This window comes from Haemorhous mexicanus, chromosome 1, assembly GCF_027477595.1.
Source record: "Haemorhous mexicanus isolate bHaeMex1 chromosome 1, bHaeMex1.pri, whole genome shotgun sequence".
Classification (NCBI taxonomy): Eukaryota; Metazoa; Chordata; class Aves; order Passeriformes; family Fringillidae; genus Haemorhous; species Haemorhous mexicanus.
In genome coordinates, this window is record NC_082341.1 from 33,788,340 (window position 1) to 33,806,075 (window position 17,736).

A 17,736-nucleotide genomic window follows, 5' to 3' on the forward strand; every position below is an offset into this window, starting at 1 on the left:
GCCGGCACCGGTTCCCGCGGCGAGGCTGCGGGGCTGGCGGGCATTGCTCGTCCGAGCCGGCCGCCGGGGAGATGGGTGTGCAGAGAGAGCTCCGCTTTGTGCCTGCCTTCTCCTCCGTGCGAGGCTTTTTTACACCGCTTCACAAATCCTATACGATCCGTTCTCGGGTGCTGGCAAGGCTTATGTCCCTTCTACATATATATACATAGATTTATAATTTTCCCCACACTTATTCCCGTGCCGGAGCTTTCGAGAGGCAGCCGGGTCCTGCCGATGTGAAATGGCAGATATCTATTAAAGATGAATATCGTGCAGCGTTTTTTCCAACTAGGGGGTCAGATTCCAGGCGACTTTACGGCTGCCGTTATTTCATCGCCTCTCGGAGAGAAAAAAATCCTCTAAATGCGGTGGTAGCCATTTTGCACTATATTCTCCAAATTTGGCTTTTAAAACATTTAGAGTGGTAGCCCAAATTGTGCTGCCTTCCAAACAAAAGAGCCTCGATGCGTATACAAGTGCATTTGTACACAGCTTCACATGCACACTCATGCACACGCAATATAATATAGAGAGATATAACATATATATTAGTCAATATTTTTTTCTGCGCTTATTTTACTTTTACAAATCTCGAAGTGGAAGCATTTTATGACAGCTATTTTTCTTCAAAGTACCAATTTATTTTTTTCCAGTGCTAAGTAATGCGAATGTGAATTAAGATACCGCAGAAGCAGGAAAGAAAATCCCCAAGTTAATAAGATCTTTTCTTCGAATAAGAAAGAGAGGAAGGAAGGAAGGAAGGGAGGAAGGAAGGAAGAAAGAAAGAGAGAAAGAAAGAAAGATAAAAGGAAAAAAGATCGATCTAAGCTCACGAAGCTCCAAGAAATGTAGTCCATAATTCAAAGCCCCTTCAGTGCAGAGCTGAGCTCACCAAAACCTTAGCGTAAGCTCAACGGGAACCATAGAAAATTGCCCTCTTCAAAACCTCTTCCCTCGCTTCCCCTGAAGTTTAACGCCGAGTTTTTACTTTAATACTATAGTGCAGACTAAGCAGTTTAGCGGCATTAAAAAAAAAAAAAAATCTCCCTGCAATTCATCTTTGCTTTAACTGAAAGTTTATACACAGGGATTCATACAATGTTTTTTTAAAGAAATTTTCTTCCTTTTGCTATTTAAATATCTTATACATGACTAAAACTTTTTTCTCCCCTGCAGATCATAAACTCCTAAACACAGAATAACAAGATGGCCCGCCGTAACGGGAGCTAGCAAAAACATAAACCAAATATTTTCTAAAATCTCTTGTCTTTCTACAATATAAGCATTTCTAATTAAAAAGAAAAAAAGATAAAAAATAATTTGCTTATCTTTTCTCACACAAGCACACCAGGGACACCCACCCACTCACCCATTTGAGATGCTAATCTCAAACATTTAAAATTCTGGGCCAATTCTCTAATGCTTTAACCGACGCCATATACGCTTTAGGAAGGTGGTTACATACATACATGCCTGTAGCTCGAAAGCTGGGGCTTCCACATATATTAGAGTAAGTCACAGATGATTGCAAATATACATCTTTTAACCAAGCCTTTTGGGGATTAATAGACTGTGACAAACCTATAGGATTTCAGTAGCAGAAGGAACACAAGGTAAATAATAATAATAATAGTAGTAGTAAGCGCTAAGGAAAGGCCTGGTAGCGTTTATTAAACGTGGTTCTACTCCCCTGACTTTTCCTCTGTTTCTTCGCTGCTGGGCTGTGTGGAATTTATGAATTTGTTTTCCTTTTTCCATTTCATCCGCCTGTTTTGAAACCATATTTTAATCTGGCGTTCAGTAAGGCAGAGAGCGTTTGCAATCTCAATACGTCGTCTTCGGGTTAAGTATCTGTTAAAATGAAATTCCTTCTCTAACTCTAGCGTTTGGTATCTGGTGTAAGTTTGCCTCCCTCGTCTCCCATGTGTTCCATATACTGTACCTGTAGAAGTAAAGACAAAACGATCGCATTGGACAGGGCCCAGTGATTTCAGACCAGAAAGAGCGATTAGTATATTCTGCCTCCTTTTTTAGGCACAATCGCGGGGAGTGGGGGAAGCTGCTCTGGTTTCCTGGAGGCTTTTTTTTCCTTTTTTTTTTTTTTTTTTTTTAATTCTCTCTTTTCCTTTGCTCCTGCCTGACGAGCTGTAAATGCAGATGTGCAGCGTGCTTACGGTGGCGGGGTAAGTGGGGTACAAAGAGGCTTTAAGGTGGATCTAGGGAAGGTGCAGGAGGTAGCACGGTGCGAGTCGCTGGGCAGAGGCTGCTCTGTGCGCGCTGGGAGCCTGTGCGCACACACAGGCACAGGCACACGTGTGCTACCCGGGGAGCCTCACGCATGTTCTGTGCGTGTGTGTGTGCACGCACATGTGGCTGTGTTGACACAAACACACAGCCATTGCCATGGCTGGGACTACAGAAGGTCTCTAAGTATAATTATAGACATCAGCTAAAGATCATAGAAGAGCGTTTTGCCATTTGCTCCGGAATTTATGGCTCTTGACTGCAAAGCAGCATCGGAATGGTCTTGCTAAAAGTTTAATTTTCAAAAAAAGGAGTGAGACCTGCCCTGCAGCAAACATAAACTCGGGAGGATGGGAGAGAAGGCGAGTCATTAGCAAACACTTGAAGTAAACGTTTAAATTTGGGATTATAAAAAATAAATGTCACCCCAGTACAACCCTCCCACTCCACCCCCCATTCCCCCAGCACCACTCCTGTACAGAATAGTTCAATTATGTGAAGTTCACTCCTAAGTCTGAAAAAATTCGCGATGCCATGGAAGTGCGCCCACGGCCCCAGAAACGTGCTCTCAATATCCAATACTCACAGGCTAATGAGCTGGGGGAGGGGGGCGAGGAGGAATGTACCACAAATGCTTTGGATCCTCAGTACAGAGGGCATATTCCATGCATCGCTCTCTGACAATGAAGAAGCAGAGCAGAGGCTTTGGGATGGCTTTAAGAGAGTGATAAAAGTGCTTTGTTCTTTTTAATTTTTTCCCCCCCCCACTTTCCAAGGATTCCCCTGTAACTTTCACCAGTAAGCCTACATACTGGGATCTTGGCCACCATTCCCTGGGTGCCAACGTGCCAGGTCTAAACCTGCGAAGGTTTCATGTTACATTTTGCCCTGAAGGAACCGTGTTTCTCCAGCAATCTGGACTTTATCTAGGAAAAAAAAAAAAAAAAAAAAAAAAAGAAACTTCTCCTTTTCCTCCCCTCTCCGCCCTTGACTGCACCGAGATGCCTTACCAGCGCAGGAGTTCATCCGCTGCATCCAGGGGTAAACAGGGCTCGTGTACTTCCGGTCGGTGCCTTCGTCATTTATAATTTTGGCTTGGCCGCCGCTGGTTTTGTACTGTTGATCGGGAGAAAAGTGCAGGTAGTCCCCGGGCCCCCTCTGTTTGCCACTGCCGGAAGGAGAGGCGCTACTAATGTCCTTGTCCGAATAAAAACAAGAGGCTCCGTACTCATAGGAAGCCCGACTGCAAGCAATGACGGTGTTGGACTGTTGGTAGAAACAAGGTGAGGTGTAAGTCTTGTCCTGCAGGCTGCTTGCCCCGTACGAAGCCGGAAAATGCCTGAGAGCATCATAGCCCGTCGGGTATAGGGGGATCTGCCCGAGGAAGGAGTCCTGGCCCCCGGGCAGGCTCCCCGGGAAAGTGGGATTCACAAAATAGGAACTCATTTGCTCTCCCCCTCTCCCGGACCGTGATTTGTTGTGTATTAGTACATCTGGCGATAACTATTAGGAGTCATCGAAGTGGTTTGTTTCTGGATGGCCGAGCGCCAAAAGCGACAGCAGAAAATAGGAGCAGCTGACGGCGGGGCGGCCAATGGGAGCGCGCGCGGCGCCCGCTCCCCCGGGGCCGCCGCCACCGCGCCGCCAACTTACCGGCAGCCCCGGCCCCGCCGCGCCGCCCCGCGCCCCCCGCGCCGCGCCGCGCAGCCCGCGGGACCGGCCGCGCCCCCGCCGCGGCACCGCCCCCACGCGGGAAAATAATCCAATAATAATAACAACAGTAGCGGCGATAATTCCCGGCAGCGCGGGCGGTGCGAGAGCGGGTAGCGGGGACACCCCCCCGGCTGCCGGAGGTGTGGGTAGAGGGGCGCCCTTAAAAGTTGGAGGCCCCACGACAAGGGAGTCGCGCAACCCCGTGGGAAGGGTGGGCGAACTGCCCCCGGCTCTCCGGCGGAGGGAAGGAGGAGGGAGGGAAGGAGACGGCGGTGGAGGATGCTGCGAAGGGAAACTTTGGAGCGGAGGGAGCACGTGAAAGGGGGAGCGGAGCGCCGCGCAGCGTGGGGGTCGATGGGGGGGGGGGCGGCCTCTCTCCGTTTTGCTGCCGCGATGCCATAACTGCATCCAAGAATTTTTAAACTATTCTAAAACCTATTTATTTATCCATTCAGTCGAAAATTGCCCCTCCACTAAGGCTTCCCTTCGGAGCTCAGGGAGCCCTCCCCAGCGTCGAATGCAGCTTTTGTGAGAGAGGCTAACGCGTCCTGCAATGGAAGAGGTCTCGTATCTTAATGAGCATCCCCATAATTAGGAGATTGGGGCGGTGGCCTTCTGGGGAGTGGGATTTTTGATTTGCACCAAGTGCCCGAGGAGGCCCTCGGGAAGAGCCGCATGGGCTCCCGGCGCCCCCCGGCAGCCCAGATGAAGTTCCATGTGTCTGTTCTCCCCAAGTCTACCCTCCTCCCGCCAGAGTAGAGCCGAGGGTATCAAACATTCAAATTCAAAAACGAGCCAGTAGGACTATTCCTAATTAATACAACCCCTCTCGTGAGTCAGCGAAAGCCAATCGGTTTCGTTGTTGCTTGGAATAATTTCATTAAACGTGCATTCGTGTCTTTAAGAGGGGAAGAACAATACACGAAACAAACATTTCCACCTTCATTTTTCAATATGGCAGTTACCCCATAGCGGAAATATAATTCTTGGCCCAGGGCTCGGACAGTAACTGTTCTGATGAAATTCGCTGATGCGGGTTTAATTCAGCCGTAACCCTGCAGTTCCTGCAGATAACATGAGGTTGTTCATTCCAAAATATGTGTTTACTCACAATCCGTGCTCATTACAACAGATTGAATAGACTAATTTTAAACGCGCTCTGTCACGTAAAGTGACATTCGTACGAGCAGCGTTTCCTAAAGCAGCTTTCAAAGGAGAGTTTTGTTGTTGTTGGGAGACTATTTGTCTCATTTCCGGGGGCAGATTACGATACCTATAAAACAGTAGTGAGTTAAAACACCGCTCCACAATAGTTTGTATTGTTTGCAGTCTCAGCTGGACTTTCACATTCAGATGTTGATTGCCTTCGGGTTTTTTTTCAACTTCCTTAACCTCTTCAGACCAGCTAATCAACAAACACACCTGGTAGAATTACAGCTCACTAGCTGCATGCTTTGAGAGGTCATTTCAGAAACATGTATTTCCTGAAAAGCAGATTTCTCCGGAAAAATAAGGGTTTCTTTACTCCGTGAGAATAGAGTTTAAAATGGAGGAAATACCAGAAAGAAAACACTCATACACAGCATGCTAAATGCGAAAAGGATTTTAAAATAGCATATTTCCGCCAGTTTAAGTCAGAACGAAAACACACCATGAAAAAAAGAATACTCGGGACAAACAAACCCCACCGGCCTTACTTCCAAAAAGTTGTGGGCAGACGATATTTTGTTTGAATCCATCACACAAAGACCAAAACAAAATTTATAATAAAAATCGCTCCAGGCTTAGTTATATTTACATTTTGTAGCATGGGTTACAGTTTGATTCCCCTCCCCCCCCATTTATTTTTGTTTCTTTCCCGTTTTTCAAGTTACTGTTTGCTTCCAAACCAAGTTGTGAAAGCCCGATCGCAGGCAGCGAAAATATTTATTCGCCGATCCCATAACACAAAAAGGAATGAAATCTGCGCGTTTGCCTGACTGGGTCGTGTTCGAGTAGTTAAGAGTGACAGCCAAGCAATCTGCACCGCAATCTCTGCTTCAGTCACATTCAGGCGTCCTTTCCGCTCCTCCCCCTACCCCAGAAAACCCCGAATCACAATAATCTGCTGCCCCCCAAGTCTGCCGAGGAAATGTCCGGCCTGGACACATTTCACTGCAGTTTTTCTTCACCATTGCCGCCCTCACTCTGGAAAGCAGAAAGAAAGCCAATCGCTGCATTTTGCCACCGCAACAAAGTCACACTTCGCGGTACCTGTGTATTTCATACCCCGTTTATTTGTTTTCGTAATCCCACGCACCCCCAGCACCTCCTCCACAGAACATTTCGCCTTCCTTCTCCTGCCGCAAACGCGTCCGCGACCCCAGCCACTTTCGGATACAGGTGCGGGAGTAGTTACCCTCTTAAGCTTAAAAGCCTCCTTCTCTTCGTATATAAAATCACTTTCAAATCATTCTCGTGCTCGCCAGCGTCATCAAAACCAACCTTTAACTAATAGCTCTTAATCCAAACAGTTTGGGCAAGGCGGACCGTTGTTTAGACTGGCGGGGTACAGAGAGCCCGGCCGGGGGGACGCGGGTGGGTCCTCCCCAGCCGGCTCCCACCGTGGTAACTTGCAGTTGACACACACCGAGGTAGAATCGGAGGGGAAGGGGAGTGGGAAGAGCCGGTCCTGCCGGAATATTTTGCCCGGGGGCGAGCTCCGATAATCCCATAGAAAAAGATAGGCCGCGTTATTTTTTTTTTTTTTTCCCTCTTGGTCTTTTATTTGGGCTCCCAGGAGCAGCGCAGGCTTCCAGCGCTGCTGCTCCAGGGGCTGCGGGGGCCGCTCCACTCGGCGCCCGCCTCCGCCATCCCGCCACGCCGTGGCAGCACTGAGCACCCGCGACCCGCAATAAATAATCCGGCGCTCACTGCAGCTCCAGTCCGGCGGATACCGCAATGCAATGCAAATGCAGTGCTTTATCAGCCCGGCGGCACAGCCAGAGCCGGGCCCCCCGTTTAAAGCCCTCCGAGCCGCTCTTTCGCCATGAGGAGGCTGGAGTGGAGCCGGGCGGCAGCGGCGGGGGGTCCCGGGGGCTCCGTCCCCGGGTCCTCGCTGCCCCCCTCCGGCGCACACCGCGGGGCACCGGCCCGCCGGCCGCCGCTCCCCCGCCCCAGCGCCGCACCGTAACAGTCACAACAAGGAGAGAAAGGGGGGGGGGGGAAGCTCCGTCTCCGGCCCTGAAATGGGTTCAGCTCCACCGCGAAGCCCGCTCCGCGCACCCGAGGCGCGCAAGCCGCCCACGCCGCGAACCGCCGGCAGCGGACCCACGGCGGGGCAAGGGATTTATGCAGGCAGCGCTTGATCCGATAAAGAAAATATAAGACACATTCCCGCCGCTTCCCCCCGTCTAGAAATAACCTCTCGGACGTGGCAGAGAAGCTAGGAGATATTGTGCTGTTTGTTTGTTGTTGTGGGTTTTGTTTTTTTGTTTTTTCGGGTTTTTTTTAATGAAGTAGTAAAAAAATAAATCACATCTAAATTTCGTCCACCGCAAATGAAATTTAGGCTAATGAGTTAATGCTGCGAATTAATATTTTAAAATGTTTAGGGATATCACCTTTTTTTTTCCCCCCATGCTGGGAAAAAAAAAATCCCCTCCACTGATGCTGTAAAACTGAATTATTAGAAAACAACATGAACGTAACAACATACCCCCGCCTAAGGCAAAAAGAAATCAACTTAAAAAAAAAAAAAATCCACTGCTTCCTTGATAAATCACAGAAAATAAACATTTTATTTAGGCATATTTTTGCATGCACTGCCTAAGTTAAAATCAGCTGAGCTGCAGCCATCTCTATTTTTGGCCGGTAACATTTCCATTTGGTTTAATTGCACACGTCTAATATTTAAACGTATTAAACCATTTTTCCCTGCTTACAGTAGTGTCATATACATTTCTCACCTTTTAGGTTCTGGCTCACAGGAGCCCCTGCGACTTTGACAGCTGTCGCTTTGGCTGCACAGGAGACGAATCGCCCTCCTTTTGGTGCCAGAAGAAGCAGGAAATTAGCCAGGTTGCAAGTTGAAAATCTGCCACGCCAGTGCTTTGAATCCAATATGCCACACCTTCCAGCGGGGGAACTGGAAATTGCCATCCCGGATCTGTGTTCTAGGCGGCTGCTTATGCCGAACCTCAGCGCACTTTGTTCACTATTGCCTTACAAAGAACAAATGAAATGGGGATTGAAAGCCAGAGAGATCCGAAGCAGGACAGAGCTCAGCAAAAGAATGCGGCTCTATTCTCGCAAGGGAAATTATAAAAAAGTTCATGTTCACGGTTACCATCCACATGACCGACAACGACCAATGGAAAAACCGAACAACTCATAAAGTTGTATTGCAAAGTTGTAAATTTTCATAAACAACAACGGATTTATGGCCTTTTCCTCATCACTAAGAAGAGGCAGGTCTTAGAGAGGCGCCATCTTACCACAGAGGCAGCCCTGGAGTTTTTTAAAAGACCTGGACTTTGTACTAATTTTATTAAAATTACAGTTAGTGCATTGACCAGGAACGGAGTGTAGTAGAAAAAAGGGAACTTCAGCGCAAATAATACTCCAGGTCTTACCTGTATTTACTCGGCCGAATAAAAGGACTTTTCAGGTTCGATTTTTTTTTTTTTCCTTTTAATTAGAAAAAAAAAAAGGTGTGTGTGGGGATATTAGATCTCATTGATATTACGTGGTACCAGGCAAAAATAAGACGTTTTCTAAAGCGGGGCAGTTTCCCCCCATTTTCGTGCTACCGTGATGCCCCCTGGCCCCCGAAAGCCGCACACACAAACCACACATGTACCCGATTAGATCATTTACATTTGGAAGTTTCGTCTTTCACTTTCTGTTCATTACAAAATATTCTTTCACGGCATGAGATTTCGACTTGATCGCCGATCGTCTGGACTGGGGTAATGACGGCAAGAGGACACGGGAACACGGTGGAAGGAAGCTCTCCCATAAAGAAGGCTTTCCGCTTTATTAATCAAAAACGCTAGGGAAAAAAAATCACAAAGTCGTGATAGAGATATTGACTGATTCCTATCAATTCATCACTTTGTTGTTGGGTTTTTTTTTTTTCCCTTTCTGATTACCGAAAAAAAATGTTTAGATGGTCTAATTTATTAGTCTATGTAATATATTTTTTGTTGCTTCCCTCGAACTGGTTCCTCAATAAAGAAACACAATTCATTGTCAACAAGCATATTTATTTTCTGTGTAACATAAAACACATTTATCGTGGGAGATAGTTGAACACGGTATCACTTCCAAAGAGAGTTCACAGACATTTTTTTCCCCACTTCCAATACTTACACAGCATATCCAAATGTTCACAACGAACACACCGAAACACATTGTAACATACAATTTGTGAATAAACTTTAGCCAAACCTTCAAGACGGATTTATACAGAGTTCTTAACGATACATCATGCTACAAAGTTTCCAAATTAATTACATACTTCCCAATTTATGACATGATCTTACAAATGAGGTTCAAGACGAATATAAATGACAAAAAAATTACAATATCTGCTATCGTAGGAAAATTCATGGTATTACATATTAACACATTCAGATAATCAGGACAAATAGTTTGTGGATTTTTTTTTTTTAAAGGTGGTTACATGATCATTTAAATTCACTTTTCAAAGAACACTTTCCGCTATATTAAGTAAGATCAACGTAGAATAAGAAAACGGCCTTTAGCAGAAGCAGCTGAAGGTAGAAGCCAACGGGAGATATTAAACCGCTTTGTACAATATTGGCGTGTGTTTGCTTCCTCTCTCGAAATAGCAAAGAATCGAGAACAAAGATATATTGCAGCATATGGTTTTCATTTATAATTGCTTTGGAATAAATATATTATTTTAAATTTAAATATATTCAGACTTTTCGGTACCAAATTCTATACCAAAGCTATTGATGCGTGCTTTTCGAACGACTACACTTACATGTCTAAAAGCATTTTGCGATTCACATTAGTAACCTTGTAACATCCTTTTGACTACTAAAATACAGTATACTTTCGAAGATAGGTAGGCAGAGCAAGATATCTAGCTAGGTAGTCTGGAAAATAGGTAGTACAAATAATTGCTGTAGATTGTAGTGGTTTGTGGAACATTTTTCCCCCCTTACTTGCTGTTTAACCTTTTGTTAGTGTAGCTGTTACTTAAGATACTTTTCTAACAACAATTAAAAAAAAAAGAAAACAAAAAGAGAAGTGCAGAGCTACTTATTCAAAATTAGGTAGTTTTTCTTAATGTGAGCCTAATGCACTTTTCCCCTTACACATGATTGGGACTATGGAGTCAGGTAGTTACTTCGGAAGGTCATGGTTTACTATCTGTGCAAGCAGCAGTTCTCCCACTGAAATGTCCCCTGAAGAAGCCCACCCAGGTTTGGGTTAATGAAGATTAAAAAAACCAAGCTGATTGTAAGATGCTCTTAGGAGATATTACCGAAAGGTTCGGTATAGGGCAGGTTTGGGGAGTATGGGAGAGTGGAGAGAAGGCTGGAAAACCAACCCAAGAAATGTTTTCATGTTTGCAAACGCTTGCTTTCAAGATGATCATTAAAGGGAACTGATTTCTTTTTTAATAAAAAGTCTCTTTTTTTTTTTTTTTCCTCTTTTCTCCTTTAAAGGGAGCTTTTCCAACTGTCATGTGCACACACTATTCTAAGAGATCACTTCCTCGAGTGGGACTCCTTAGTCCTCCTCCTCTTCGTCTTCTTCCACTTTCTCGACAGAGGCTGCTGCTGACGTGGGCTCGTTGGGAGCCGGGGTGCTGGAGCTCTCCTCCTTGTGCTCCTTCTTCCACTTCATCCTCCGGTTTTGGAACCAGATTTTGATCTGCCTCTCCGTCAGGCAGAGGGCATGGGCGATCTCTATCCTTCGCCGCCGAGTCAGATAACGATTGAAGTGGAATTCCTTCTCCAGCTCCAGGGTCTGGTAGCGGGTGTAGGTCTGGCGCCCTCGCTTCCTATCTGGACCTGAAAACAGGCACACAGACGGCCAGGAGTTAGACAAGAAGTGGAAAGTTTTCTCTTTTTATTTTTCTTATTTAATTTTTTAATAAATAAATAAATAAATAAACATATATACAAACAAAAAAGTGGCCGAGACAGAGTGAACGATCCCCTTCTTCGACTTCCACCCGCCCCCCCACTTTGCTCTAACAAAGACATTTCAGCCACACGACCTGCCCTGCTCAGGCAGGGCAAAAATTAAGTTGCTCGAGACCTAGAAAAAGTGAAGAGAAAGCGTTCAGGAGAGGAGGTGGGGGAGGAAATTGCTTTTGGGAGGAGGAACTTTTCCCCCAGGCGATGTATTTCCCTAAAACCTTCCAGACTTTCCCGTTTCGCAAGGGGAAATAAAAAGCTGGAAGGCTGGGCTGTATTTATTTTATTTTAATGTCGTGGGCTCCCCCCACCCATCCCGCCTGGATCGTAAACAATACATAGCATTTAGCTCCAGAAGAGAGCTCTCCTTTTTCACACACACTCTCGTGCCCCAGTGCCCCCCTCCCCCCTCCGTTTTCCTGTTTAGTACATTTCTATAGATTCTTATCTCCGTGGAAAGGGCAGGGGGGACGAGAGTGGCACGTCTCGGCAACGCGAGCTGGCAAAGTCCTCGACACGCCGTCCCTCGCTCCTGAACGCCTCTGTCCCCTCCGCCTAGCCCAGCGAGCGGGATTTTTTTCCCCCAACTTCGACAAGAGGGCAGGGGAGACGCTTAATCCGTGGGGGCTCTGGGAGCCCGCAGCCAGCTCTCCGCTTTTCCATAGCAAACAGCGCAAATCAACTCAATGCTAAAATTCCATAGCAAATGGAGTTAAATAAATTTACGAGGCTAGAACCCATTAATTGGGCAATAAAAAGTTTTATGATACTCATTTACATACAATGCCACGGGCTTTCTACGCAATGGCGCCTCGGCTATAATTAAAACCATAAAGGCTGTGCTGACAGTAATCCTGGCGACACGCTTTGCCTGGCTGCCACGGCTCCGAGCCCTCTCCGCTCGCCCCTACCTGAAGACCTCATCCAGGGGTATATCCGGAAATTAGGCTCAGCCTGGTTGTGCAGGTTGCTTTCCTCCGCTTTCTCACAGCTGGGTTTGGTTAGCTCATTGCAGAGGACGGGAATGTTCTGATCAAAAGAGGAACAATGCAGGTTGTAGGCATCAGAGCCCAGGCTGTATCCGGAAGAGAACGGGCTTTGATATATGGAACTGTTCACATTGTACAAGCCGGGCATGGAGGAGGCGAAGGCACCCGCGCCTGGTCCATAGCCGCTTCTCTGGGAGTTGCTTGCAAAGGAGCAAGAAGTAGGCTCCGCATTTTGGAAAAGAGAAGCCCCCGCCGTATATTTGCTAAAAAGCGCATTCACATAATACGAAGAGCTCATAATTTTGACCTGTGATTTGTTGTCCGGCAGGCTTCAGTGTCGGTTTTACGAGGTAGCGTGATATATGATAACATTACACCCCCAGATTTACACCAAACCCCATTTTCTTTTGGACCGAGCTGCCCGCAGCACGTGACCGGTCATGTGACGCCGCCCGCCAATCCCCGCCCGCCTCACAGGTGGTGCCGGCCGGGGCCCGACGGTGCCCGGCCATGGACGGGCCGGGCCCGCCCGCCCGCCAGCGCCCTCAGCCGCCACCCGCCCGGCCCCCGGCGGCACCGCGCCCCGCCTGGGCGCTGACGGACCGCGGGGCGCTGGGAGAAATCAAATTTTAAAGCTTTAAATGTGTATGTACGCGTGGAGTTCTCTATGTGCGTCAGGTTTAAAGGAGGTGGCTCCTCTCCGCCCTCTCCCCCCGCGCAGTTTGCGCGCAGTGGCAGGAGGCAGGCGGTAACCCTGCCGCAGGGTGTGCCAGGGCACCCCCGCCGCTCCCCTGGGGCTGCCGAGCCTCGGGAACCAGGGCGCTTCCCAGCAGCCAGACCCCGAGGGGGGCGAAAATCACAGTCGCCCTCCCCGGGAAACTAAAGGAGGAAAAAACCCGAAAAAACACCCCCAAAAAACCAAACCCCAAAACTAACAACGACATCCAGCTAAACGAAAAACTCCCACCCAGCAAGAGAAGGCACAAAAAACCCCTAGCACCCACCACAAATAATGGCCCAAAAAAAAAAAAAAATCGAGGACTCAACTTTCTGAATGTCTGAAGAAGAAAATACAGAATAAACTGAAACCCTAAAGTTGAAGAAATCGCCTGCAAATGGCTTCAAATCGCCGCAGCCTCTTCACTACCCGAGTTACCTTTCCGCCCTACATACCTTGCAGTCCAGAGCGTTAGGCGGCAGCGGTACGCTCGCATGTCGGGGAGAGTTGCTGCTTTTCTAAACACTGGGATCCCCAACAATGCGAATGGCTCTCCATTGAGGATACTGCTCCGTGCCCTTCCTTTAAACGGATCGTAAAATGAGTTTCCTTCCCTCAGACAGGGAGTCCTGGTAAAGACAGCTTTTACTGCCTGCCTGTATTGCACATCATAAACTGGAAGAAGCACAATGGAATTGCCCCGGAAATTCTCCTTTCAATTATAGTTTGGTGCCCCGTGTACAAAGACTTTCTCACCAGTTAAAATTGTTCTTGCCGATATTCCGCACGGACCCTAAACTTTGTGTTTTGTAAACGTGGAGCACCCTCTGCCCCCCTGCACACCTCCAACACACACCCGCGCACCCTTTGGCACCCTTTACGCGTGGTTATCGCAGCCCCATGAACACAGGTTACTGACAGAAGCAAGTCAATTCTTGAAAGCCAGATCCCTGAGATACTGGTGCTTCGGAGCATGCAGATGTGGTGGATGTATGTAAATGTTTGCCAAGTGTTAAGTATGTGAAAACGCAGTTATTATTCGCAGGCATTAAGGGAGAAGCAGCCGAAAGAGCCCCTTCGGCTATTTCTTCCAATTCACCAATATTAGACAACATCCCTGCGGTCGCAATCGCGGTGCCGGAGCATGCCGGCAGAAGAGGCTGCTGGAAGGGAATTGAGGCCCAAGAACTTAAACGAATGCGATGCAAACAAAACGACGACCAAGAAGATCAAAGAGACTGAAGTAGATGGCATTAGACCAATAAATTGCTCCTCTGGTGACAACATACCAAGATGCAAGAAAAAAGAAACAGCAAATATAACCAATGTCTAGACTTAAATATGGATAGCGTAGGACCGAATAGATTGTCTGGGTGGTTGCATTTCGAGCTCTCTGATTCTCTACAATTTGCACGTTTATGTATTTTTCTTTGCTTATGTGTGTTTGCGCCGCCACGTTTTTTTTTTTTTAAATGTATTTTGCTTTCAGCTTATTTTTCCCTGCCAGCCGTTTAGATTTATCAAAAAGACTTCACTGAATAAATGCTAGAAGGACCCCTAGACTTGGGTCCCCACCACCTTGTTGAGTCCCCCCACCCTCTGCGAGCTGGGCGTAACGCTGCTTCTGAAACACCCTCTGAAATCTCTCGTTTTGTCGCTTACAGGATCAAGCTAGATAACCGCGCCTGTAAACACGCTTTTCATTTGAATTTATTTTTTTCCAATCGAGAAAGGGTGAACAGGCGCATATTTCAAGGTTTTGGTCATGGTAATATTCTTACACACTTTAAAAAATAATCCTCTAGGATGTATTTTTTTTTTCCTTGTAAACTCTGGACTACCCCTCTTTGGCACTGAGCTTTCCGGGAAGTAAAACGTAGTGATAAAACGGTGCTCGTAAGTTATAAGCGACCTGGGAGCACTACATGATTATGGCTTGTGTACTAAGCAGTATCTTGATGTGGTTCATAGTAGAGAAGATTTTGCTGGTTTGGAATCTGTTCTCGCCATAATTTATCCACGATTATAATGGAACATGCTGTGCCAAGTTATTACTTAGTATGACGATGCATAAACACTTTTTAATTTCAATATAATTTTACTGCCCAAGGAAAAAAATAATTACTCATAATAAGTTTAGCAATGCCATTGTAGACAAACATTTGATAGGAAGGCTCTTGTTAGAAAGCAGGGAGTGGCTGTTGATCCTTATCCCTAGAAAGTATTAAATCTCTGAATCGTGTGCGGGAAAAAAACTAGCTTACTACATTCCTACTGCTGAATTTCGATATAAAGAGAATGGCTTTGATTTAAGGAAATGTAAGTAAGATGCAGAGAAAGTTGCTCTGTTACAGAGGACTATGCAGGGATTTGTTTAGTTGTCTGGCTTAAACTTATGAAATACAACGTTTATACTTCAGCCCATATTTTATGCTTCCTTTCCTCATGCATTTATTTTCCTTCCAATTACTTTTTCCCCCGTCTCTTTTGGCAATTGCCATCTGAAAATATTCCACAACTCCACACTAAGCCTCATTCTCAAGACGCGGGAGCCAACAAAAGCAAAGCGGAAAAAAAAAAGGAAAAATAAAGGCAAAAAAAGAGGAGGAAAAAAAAAAAAAAAGGAAAACGATTCGAGGAAACAAAATAGACGGCGAGAACAAGTTAGGAATGACTTTGAGAGACATGTCAAGTTTGCAGAACATCAGCCTTCTCACATCTGTGTAATATAATCACAACGGGTCCCACAGAGCTGAAATTGCTTCGGACACAAGCAGGGCTTTTTATTTGTATCAAAGACAGCTGTTGAAGAATTTCACCGGCCGGTAAATAATTTTCAAACTAGATTTTTGCACCACTGCCGGTTCCCCGCACGGCTGTCTCAGCCGCGCGGAGCGGACAAGGGCATTGGAAAATCCACCGGTTGGCCCCAGAGCTCCAAGGGTGAAGCTCTTCGGGCTCTCTCCTCCCAGACTGAGCCGGGGAGACCCTCTTACATCCTGTCCGAACCCTTCAATTCCCCCTTTCTCCCAATATTTCATTTCACACCAGCCCTTCGGGAAATCAGGATACACTGTTTGCAGGCTCGGAGCTTAAGCAGAGAAGAGCAAAGGTTTGGGGCAAGGGAGAAAAAGAGGAGCTGGCAGGTCGGTGCCAGGGCTCAATCCGTCCGTATTACAAAATAGGAAATGTCTCGATATTTTGAGAATAATAAATGCACAGTGTGTGCTTGGTGCAGATCAAGCTTCACTTTCTCCTCGTGTGCCCTGAGCGTGGCCAGGCGGCAAACGCCACCCTGACGGCGCCCGGTCGGCGGGATAAGGCGAGAAAAAACTCGGGGATAAGGGGGGCAAAAAGCACCCTCTAACCTATCGGCCTTTGTCAAAACCATCTCAGCTCTTCCAAGCCCAGTTATGTTCCCATAAAGTCGACATTTTAGGAGCTGTCGGGAGGCGGCCGAGCGCTTGATGGCGGAGGGCGGCCGGGCGCCGTTTCGCGGGCTCACAGCGCCACCTGCCGCCGCTCGGCCGCCACTGCCGCGCCGCCGCCGCCCGGCCCGGCCCGCCGGAGCCCGCGCCCCGGCCCGCCAGCCCGCGGCAAGATAAATGTCCACCGCCCAGCCTGGATTTAAGCACGGGAAGGCCAATAAAAGGTTGTTATTTCCGCTCTCCCGCTTTATCTAAAACAGCCAGACAAAACAAATGAAAAGGCTTTTGTAGAAAATCTTAATTGTGGCTGGACAGTTGTAAACTCATTAAGAGCCGAATTCCAGACAGTTTGCAGACCCGTCATTTATTACACACTCTTAATGCTGATTCTTTGAAGTTGCCTCTGTCTGCAACAACAGAGGGCGTCCCAGCATCCCCAAATACTTACTCGGGGATCAATTAGGGGTTTTTTTGTGTGTGTGTGCACGCCAGAACGAGCTCCCCTTTGCTAATTAGAACTCATCAAATCTTACCTCGGATTTATTTCCTTTTTTTTTTTTTTAAGATGAAGTCGAAAGCATTTTTTTTCTTCCCGCAGTTCTGCACATCTGTAAACTTCTTGCCGGCTCCCTAAGTTTTGTCTTCAGCCCTGCAGCGTTTTACACCCCATAAACGGTTACAGCAGTCATTTTCTTTTATTGCACTGTAGTATGGCTCTGAATTTTCCTAACAACAACTTCTTCTGCCAAGACCATAAGCGAGTTCCGTCCTATTTTGCTTCCAATACGTATACATATACAGATACATATACATATATATATATGTATATATTTGTAAAGGTAGCTTCATAAAACAAGAAGGATTTTATTGTTATTCGCCATATTTGCAAACAAGGGTCTGTGTGATGTAGAGCTGTGCTGCGATTCATGTTATGGAGGATATCCACCGTGAGCAGTAAGATGTCCGCCCAAAACAAGGGTAAATTTCAGCAAGCTCATAGACTTTGCTATTTTCTTTTGTTGCTGAGCTTGGTTTGGCTTGGGGCGGCGGGGGAGGGGTAGGTGCAATGGGGAGGGGATGTATGGAAATCTTCCACTCCAAAGAAATCACCATTCTCTTTTTAAAAATAAATACAATTTCTTGTTCTCTGCTGTAGACTGTTGCCAGCTCACCGCTTTCCTTCGGCTAAATCAGCGACTAAAATTGACACCATAAATTCTACCATAGTTGTCAGTAAAATTTTATCTGATTCTATATCTGTCTATAAATACATATATAATCTGAGGCTCTAGTAAAACGCAACGGGTTGTATTTATTTGCCATGGGACATTTAAAAGGAAAAAAAAATACAAAAATGAAGGCAAGGGAAGGAAAAAAGTGGATGACGTTTGAAATAACATATTTTGCATGGGCAATTATCTCTAGCAGGGAATTTGAAATGAACG

General features: G+C 46.6%; 3 protein-coding genes across 4 annotated transcripts in view; all 3 read right to left on the reverse strand.

Annotated features, from left to right (window-relative positions):
* HOXA3 (homeobox A3) overlaps positions 1-8,069 on the reverse strand; it is a 44,769-nt gene extending 36,700 nt beyond the window's left edge. The window contains exon 1 of the mRNA XM_059845389.1: positions 7,944-8,069. The gene's annotated coding sequence lies outside the window, so the exon portion shown is untranslated. The remainder of the gene's footprint in view (positions 1-7,943) is intronic.
* On the reverse strand, positions 659-8,076 carry HOXA6 (homeobox A6). 2 transcript variants are annotated; one of them, XM_059845461.1, is made up of 3 exons: positions 7,944-8,076; positions 3,294-3,549; positions 659-1,981 (listed from the first exon to the last, which is right to left on the reverse strand). In XM_059845461.1, the coding sequence occupies exons 2-3, from the start codon at positions 3,316-3,318 to the stop codon at positions 1,722-1,724; spliced, it is 285 nt and encodes a 94-aa protein (XP_059701444.1). In that variant the 5' UTR covers positions 3,319-3,549; positions 7,944-8,076; the 3' UTR covers positions 659-1,721. The 2 variants fall into 2 exon arrangements, with proteins under 2 accessions (XP_059701444.1, XP_059701436.1); XM_059845453.1 differs by lacking the exon at positions 7,944-8,076 and having other exon boundaries at positions 3,294-3,862.
* Positions 8,077-9,221: 1,145 nt separating this feature from the next.
* On the reverse strand, positions 9,222-12,585 carry HOXA7 (homeobox A7). The gene is made up of 2 exons (XM_059845473.1): positions 12,068-12,585; positions 9,222-11,027 (listed from the first exon to the last, which is right to left on the reverse strand). The coding sequence occupies exons 1-2, from the start codon at positions 12,441-12,443 to the stop codon at positions 10,744-10,746; spliced, it is 660 nt and encodes a 219-aa protein (XP_059701456.1). The 5' UTR covers positions 12,444-12,585; the 3' UTR covers positions 9,222-10,743.
* Positions 12,586-17,736: the final 5,151 nt, after the last annotated feature.